At 40.7% G+C, this 8,363-nt stretch overlaps 1 protein-coding gene across 1 annotated transcript; it reads right to left on the bottom strand.

Annotated features, from left to right (window-relative positions):
- Positions 1 to 4,355: 4,355 nt before the first annotated feature.
- Positions 4,356 to 6,210, bottom strand: Arv1 (ACAT-related protein required for viability 1). The gene has a single exon (XM_067148977.2). The coding sequence runs from the start codon at positions 6,131 to 6,133 to the stop codon at positions 5,384 to 5,386; it is 750 nt and encodes a 249-aa protein (XP_067005078.1). The 5' UTR covers positions 6,134 to 6,210; the 3' UTR covers positions 4,356 to 5,383.
- Between the last annotated feature and the right edge of the window lie 2,153 nt (positions 6,211 to 8,363).

Genomic DNA, 8,363 nt, shown 5'->3' with positions numbered 1-8,363 from the left:
CATGGTTCACAGGGGAGGATTATGTATATAACACAATAATAATAATAATAATAATACTTCCACTTAAACCAACAATAACCACTACCACTCCTAGCCTTGTCCTATCCCATAATCACCACAAGACCTGTTTGTGACATAAAACATACAGCAAATTAAAGGGGTTCTGAACTTTGGGAAGTGGGCTGGCGACCATGGTGTCCCTAGCTGAATCTAGCATTTCTTCCAATTGTGCCAGCGTCCTGATTTTCTTCTTTCCAATTCTACCTCACCCTCACTTGGTCAGTTCTTGATCTTTTCTAACTCCAATGTTAAGTTTGTGAGGCATAGGGAATAATTCGGCTTCACACACGTCACGAGCCCATTCTTTAGTTGTTGACCCACTGGGACTTTTCTTCCTTTCCATGTTTATCCTGTGTTTCTTTTATCACTTGTATCCATCTTTATTTTCTGTCCCTCCCTTTATCCTGTCTCTCTTCTTAACTCCATCTTCCCATACTAAGGCTGAAGATCTGTCAAAGATCTGTCCCCCAGTGAGCGTTGATGTGTACGCTCCCAATACAGCTTATTTATTCGTATCAGAAGCATACATTTTACATAGCATAATGGTACTTAATGACCTACATATCAAATAGTGTCTGCCCAGAATTTTGCCCAATCACAGGCATTAGGTGTCGCGGCCATCAAGTCCTCCAGTGTGCAACTTAAAGGATACTAACTACAGTTCTTGAAATGGGCTGTGGTTTGGTCTTCACCATATTCACATTGCCTGGATGTGCCAGGAAAGCCCCACTTTACCATATTGATTCTTGATCTACCAGTCCCAGTGCGAAGCCTGTTCAACGATTTCCACGTAGACCAATGCTCTTCGTGTCCTAGAGGGAGATGTTCAATTGGTAGCATCCAATCAGCAAGTTGAGGATTTCTAGTTCTCCATAATCCCAACCTTGTGGATTGAGCAGAAGCAGAGACAAGCTAATTGAGGCCTGAGAAGGAGTGGTAATAGAATTGGGACTGATGAGGAGACTGCTGATATATATATATATATATTTTTTGTTAGTGGCTTTACGTCGCACCACACAGGTAGGTTTTATGGCGATGATGGGATAGGAAAGGCCTAGGAATTGGAAGGAAGCAGCTGTTGCCTTAATTAAGGTACAGCCCCAGCATTTGCCTGATGTGAAAACAGGAAACCACGGAAAACCATCTTCAGGGCTGCCGACAGTGGGATTCGAACCCACTATCTCCCGGATGCAAGCTCACAGCCGCATGCCCCTAACCGCATGGCTGCTGATATATTTGAAGATGTGCTAGCCCTCTGGTGTTGGGGTAGCACACCTGTCTCCTATCTGGAGTCTCTATGTTCAAACAGCAGGTCCAAGTATTTTAATTTAGGACTAAGGGCTGGAATGTGGTTCATACAGCCTCGACAAAACAACTAAGGAAATGTCGATGAGAGAGACAGCGGACCATAATAGGCTACTGCACCACTTGGGGGGGAAGGAAACTGTCATTGTCACCTCTTTTTGTTGCTCTCTCTTCTCACAGTGATATTTTATTGTAATGCAAAGGAACAAGCAAGTGGAAATATCGTCAAATATAGAAAGATAAGAACAATGAAAGGAACACAAGATATGACAAACGGAATGGCAGATCAGTGTACAAAGAGGGAGAAATAGAAAAAGACAAGAAAATCTTGAAATCTTCATACAGTGCTATCTTCAAGTTGACAGGCTCTCTTGTGATCAATCCCAGTTCTTCTATCCCCTGTGGATGGGGGCAGTAGAATAACACCCACGGTATCCCTTGCCTGTCATAAGAGGCGACTAAAGGAGGCCTCAGAAGCTTTCAACTTGGGAGCATGTGTTGGCGACACGGGGCCCTGAGCTGAGTCCCGACATTGCTTCCACTTGTGACAGGCTCTTCACTTTCATCTATCCTATCTGTCCACCCTTGGTCAACTCTTGCTCTTTTCCGACCCCGATGCTATTAGAGCATTCAAGGGCTACGGAGTCTTTCATTTTCACACCCTTCGTGGCCCTTGTCTTTCTCTGACCGATAACTTCAAATTTTGAAGTGTAGAATCCCTTCCATTATTTTGTCTCTGATGAGTAGGGCTCGGATTCGAGCATATTAGCATATTTTTTTCCTGAATAGTACACATTGAAAGAAGCCTTTCGGTAGTATTTTCATCTCTCTGGGACCAACAGAATTTAAATTTATCAAGCATATAAATGCATAAAACTGCGATTTTCAGAACAGAAGCATATAAATGCATATTCTTGTGGTTTTCGTCTAAATAGTTCGTTTTTCTTCAAATTCCCCCCCGAATTCGGGCCCTGACCATCCTTAAGGTTCTAAAACAGAAATAATTATTGAAAAGCCTATCTGGTGCGAATAATAGAACCGCAGGTTTTAACCTTTAGTGAGGTCATTCACACGCCCTAATTGGCCTCTGCCGGATTAGAGTGCGACTCGTCAGATAAGCTCTGGAAGCCCCAAGAATCCTTTCACTTTGAAATGTGAGGTATTTTAGTGGTGTGCCTATTTTGGGAACCAGTATTGTTTAGGTGGCTTTTCCCATGAAGTGGTGGAAGATCCGACCCGGTCAAGTGAAGTTTCTGCATTCTACTCTCAGTTCGTAATCGTATCCGTACGTACCTATCGAGTTCTTGTGATTTCCAAGTACGCGATGCCTAAAGTTAAGGAATCTCCGAGTGTTTTACTCCGGCGATGTGCAAAGGAAGACCCCGACTCGTTTTCTACTGACGGGATAATTCTTTTCTGCAAAATAGAGGTAAGTTCTTATTGACATTTTCACATCTACGTTCTTAAAGATATTACTGGTCAAACGGTTGAAATTTCAAATAAGCTGTATGTGCAGCATACGGTGCCTACCTACTAGGTAAGTAGAGAGAAGTCTAAGAATTCGGAGTGTAGACCCGTTAGATCCTCAGATTTTACATTTCCGAGATGGAAATTGATGTTTGGATTTGCTGGTTTTTCATGGGATCATTGAGAGGGTGCTCGTATTTCTACTGCAATATTTGAAAATAATTTCGTAGTCCACAATGCTTTACTTCTGTTCATTCAATGTATTTTTTTCTCACTTATGCGTACCTACCTATTTATTTTCAGATCAAGATTTCGAAGGGTTTTCAATTTTCTCAACATAAAGCCACAAGTGGGCACTCAGCAAAAGTTGAAGAATTTAAAAAAAAGGAAATTGAAGAAACAAGTGCTGATACAACCTTTGTTCAATCAGCAACAGCACTCGGACGAGTTCTCTTCCAGAGTTTGTAGGGCGTTTTTAAGTGCCAACATACCCCTCTACAAGGTCGAACATGCTGAGATTAGAGCTCTCTTCAAGGACTTTGCAGGAAGAGAGTTGCCTCACGAGTCGACCCTATGTAAAAATTACGTTTCTTCAGAGTATGAAAAGGTATGAATTCATGCACGATTGCCGTATTCCGCATTCTCGTTTAAACAATTTAGAAGTAATTTTAACATGGATCTGGTTCTGTCGTAATGAAGGTAATCTCTCAATAATACCTTCATTCCACGAAGAATATTCATTCAGGTACTTTCTTCACCAGGTTCTACACGCAATTAGGGATGACATCGGGAGCCACCCAATTTGGTTATCTATCGACGAGACCACAGACAGTTGTGGAAGATACATGGCCAACGTTATTGTTGGAAAACTCAGTCCCAGTGAACAGGGAAAGGGCCACCTAATTCTGTGCAAGGAGCTAGATGTGACACACCATGGTACCATTGTGCGAACAGCGCAAGCAGCTCTGCGTAAGTATATTTTTGTTAATTTATTTTTTGAGCGTTATGCCAAAGAAGAATAAGTACAGTCTGGCTATAATTTCAATGCATTCTATGTATGCTCAGTGAAGACTCTGATAGTTAAATATATCTTACAGTCGTACGACATGTCAGAATCCCATTAACTGAACGGTTCACCCTTTATTTTATGCATTCCTGTTTCAGGCTTGCTGTGGCCAACCTTTTCAGATGAGGAGGTAAACAAAGTATTCGCATTGGTGACTGATGCTGCTCCCTACATGATTAAGGCTGGGAAGAGCTTCAAGCTTCTCTACCCGAAGATGTTACATGTTACTTCTCTTGCCCATGCAATGCACAGAGTTGCTGAGGAGCTGCGCGAAAAATCGCCCAGCGTGAACAGCGTCATTTCCTCAGGTGGTGGTGGTGGTGATTATTGTTTTAAGATGAAGTACAACTAGGCAACCATCCTCTATATAACACTAATCAGAGGGAAAAAAGGAAGGGATCCGACACTTCGAAAAATGAAGATATCGGCCAAAGGAAGACAAGGGCCACGACGGGCGTGAAAATGAAAGACTCCCTAGCCCTCGCAAACCTAATAGCGTCGGGGTCGGAAAAGAACAAGAGTTGACCAAGGGAGGTCAGATAGGACAGATGAAAGTGAGGAGCCTGGCACAAGTAAGTGGAAGCAATGCCAGGACTCAGCTAAGGGCCCCGTGGTAGCCAACCCACGCTCTAAAGTTCAGAGCCCCTGGGGCCCCTTTTAGTCGCCTCTTACGACAGGCAGGGGTTACCGTGGGTGTTATTCTACCGCCCCCACCCACAGGGGGCGTCATTTCCTCAGTGAAGAAAATTTTTATCCAAGCGACTACTGGCGGGTTAATATGATGATTCACAACAACACATCATTACAATGTAACTTATAACTGTTGCCAAATAAGCTGAAATTCTAAAACAGCTATTCCCTATCAAAATTCTACCATTAGTTTGATGTTAGCAAGGAAGTGCAGCTGTGAAACTCTCCTTTATTACCATACTTTAAGAATGAAAGTTTAATTGCAGCCAATGGCCCTATAAATACATATGAAGTCTTACAGTTCTGTTAAACAAAACTTTGTCAGTGATTCATGTCTTTCTCTACCACACGGCTCCCCACAATGAGAGCATACACAGTCTAAGTCAGGGTGATGAAACGTTGATCTTTTGTATAAATTATGGTGGAAACTATGCACTGCCGCAGTTTGTAACCCAATGATTTGAAGGTTTCAGTAGACTATTTAAAATACATTAAAATGAAAGCATTTAGGAAAAGTAAAAAGAGAGAACATTCTTAAAGTTTCTGGTCTATTGAAAATGTTACTAAAAAGAAAACATACCCAGGTGCTATGAAGTACAGTAAATAACAACACCTCATTTCTTTCTCACATGTCCACTTTCAGTTAGTACTCTCTTTACACGTTACTAGTAAGGTTATATGATGTATGATCATCCCTTTTATATACAGTTCTATTAAATGACAGGTAAAGATCATTGCAAGATCATACGCTTTCAGTCGAAAACGTACTACAAATGTCTATAATTTCTTGGTTTATCAACAACAATGATCAACTTGGTTTCCAATTGAAACTAATGATGTCAAAATAAACTGTATAGCTACTGATTTCACTATTAATGCACAAAGAATTACAATACCAGCAGCCACTTTGGAAGTTTCACAAACAATTGCATATGCTTGCAATTGTGATATAACAACATAGGCAGTAAAGAGAAATATGTGTACATTGTTCATTTCACCCCATATTAGCTCAGATATAGGGAACAATTTTCCAAAACTCGACAAAACCATAGCTTTCCACATAATCACTAAATCACAACTCTTCGGTTTTGATCGATAATATAGTTGTTGCAATAAGCTTAAAGCAACGACGACAAAGAAAAACATCGCTGACCCAATAGTTGTAGCAACACATGTTAGGTAATAACTGCTTTCTCCTTCAAATAAATCGGAAGACACGTCGTTAACCAATGTGTCATTCATAACCTCCATGTCTCTACTAAACTTTCGTTTGGATCCCCATGCAGAGTATGTTTCAACTATCAACAGAATGACGGCCAATTTCCAGTGATTATCAAACGGACAATTATACAGTATATGACGAAAGGCTTTTTTATTAAGTAACACTAAATCAATCATGATTATAACTAAATCGTACTCGATATATTTGTCTGCGACTTGTAAACAATTATCACATTGTGCTAGTTTCAACACTGTAGGGCTATATTGTTTGAAAAGGCATTTAACATTGCACCCACAATTCACGCAGATATATTTTACAGTCATTGTAGTAATAAGTCCCAAGTGTTCAATATGCAAAACCTGCTTGATATTCGAAAGCACCACCCAACCACCATAATGTAAACAACAGCTGGATGCCATGTCTGCCAACGTGCCAACACATTCTTATTTCTTGAAAATAGGGATGTACTGAAACACTACCGATAGATGTCTCACGTGTAGTACCCGGTATGCGCTTGTCGATCGTCATTTGTTTTTATGAGTTTTTTTTAATGGAAGTTACCTAGTTAAATGCTGAAATTAAAGATTTAATATATCGTTACGACAACAAAGATGACAAGAAAATTGTGATGCCTGACTATTGCTGTGTTCCAGTGTCCCAAAATCAAGGTCGACCGTATTCATACCATCAATTTCCTAAGCAAGATGCTTTCCGTAAAAAGTGGTTGCATGCTATTCGTGTACAGGACCTACGAATTAAAAATATGACTCCTAATATCAAAGTCTGCACGAAACATTTTACAGTTGAAGATTATATCATTACTGAAACTGGTAAGTAAGCTAATTAGTACTAATTAAGAAATAATACATTCTGAAAAGTTAATATGATCTATTTCAATAATTTTAGGAGAAAGACGAAGACTTAAGGAGAACGCTGTACCTTCGATATCGTCATGGTATGGCACCGGTACCTTGCAAAATAACTCCGAGAGCAACAAGATATAGAAGTAGAAAAACAGCCATAACACTGTGTGCGGTATGGTTCCCTGAATCACACAGTGACCTATAATTTGACATCGGAGCACCATCATTTTCAGGCTTCCTGAACATTACTTCTAAATTTGAAATTTTTATACCGGTATTTGTCTTATGATCCGAAACAATATCCTGAAACTCGTGCGCTACACGGAAATGAAGTTCAGTCGTACTGGATGTAGCCCCAGGTACTGCTGTCACACCAATGTCGTGCCTTATGTACGTCTATAACCGGCAAAGAAAAGAAAAAAATACCGTATTAGGAATGTTTTCAAAATGCTATTTGTACTTTAAGAATCTAATCTTAACAAAAACTCTGAAATAAGGAGTTGCTGCATTTATTCCTTACTGGTACATTTCAATCAACTCTTGCATTTTTCCGGATTTTTTTTCGCCCCTTTTCTTCAATTATGCTTCCAAATCCGCAATCGTCATTGCACCTATACAATTTCCCGTCTTGTTGAAAACATTAGCAGAATATGGTAACTCCATTTTAATGCATTTAAAGCAAACGTTTCGTTTCGATGATCGCAAATGTAGGAATACTCCATATAAGTCTCATGTAAAACAATCGAGCAGCGGAAAGCTCATACCGGGCAATACCATTGCGCTGCCTAGCGGACAAGTTTTGCGTGATACATCCCTAATGCAACACGCAGTCGTTCACAACGCAGAACGAGTGTAATTAGGTACTTTCCAACACAGTCCCTGTAGCAGTACATGGTCTCCTTGCGAAATGCGCAGTACGAAAAATCCTTTCCAACATAGTCACAATTGCGTTCATGTACTGACAGCAAACTGCGTGTTGAAAAGAACCTATTGTTCATAGCGTGTGCAAGTTGCTACCTTGGTACTCATTCTCTTTGCCTTGGTAGCATAGTGACCTGGTGTTATAAATCGTGTGCTACATTCAGTGTTCTATAGTTAATTTAATGTACTTAATTCACAATGGCTTCTGACAGTGGGGGAGGAGAAACTAAACGTAATCCGAACCTCCTTGTGGGTGACGATTTATTGGTAGATGGAACAGTTGATATGGACGATAGGGATGGGCGCGACTGAAGCCTGGAATCCATCGACTTCCCAACACCAGTCTCGGTTCGCCTCACGGGTGGCCCAGATTGGCTGCGCAGTAGATGTTAGTTTTCCCTCGTCCTGCTCGTGACGTCATCACAGGAGCACCGTGACTGTGTAGCATACAACCGCACGTGTATCTCATTTCGTTGTTTGTGTATGTCTGTCTTATAAAGAAAGGATTTCCACGTAACAAACATACGTAATTTCTTTCCGCATATTGCTGTTGGTTTATATAGTGGCCTACTGTATTTTGCGTAGTGTGTGTGTCATAGTTCGTTTCTATGATATCTCTGTTAAGTTGCTGTGTTTCGTGCAGTGAGGTGCACTTATTTTTTTTTCGTTAGTTGCGGGAACAGTGTAATAGTAGCTGGAGTGAAATTTGTGTGTTCATAGTACAGTATCATTGCGATAGAAAACTGTGCCGTTAATGATTCACCGACTG

The sequence above is a fragment of the Anabrus simplex genome, chromosome 6 (genome assembly GCF_040414725.1).
Source record: "Anabrus simplex isolate iqAnaSimp1 chromosome 6, ASM4041472v1, whole genome shotgun sequence".
In the NCBI taxonomy this organism is placed as follows: domain Eukaryota; kingdom Metazoa; phylum Arthropoda; class Insecta; order Orthoptera; family Tettigoniidae; genus Anabrus; species Anabrus simplex.
Note: the sequence above shows the minus strand (reverse complement) of the source record. Positions and strands in the feature narration are given on the sequence as shown.

Bases quoted from the DNA above. Each gene is read 5' to 3' on its own strand.
- Arv1 (XM_067148977.2), bottom strand. From the start codon at position 6,133: ATGACTGTAAAATATATCTGCGTGAATTGTGGGTGCAATGTTAAATGC.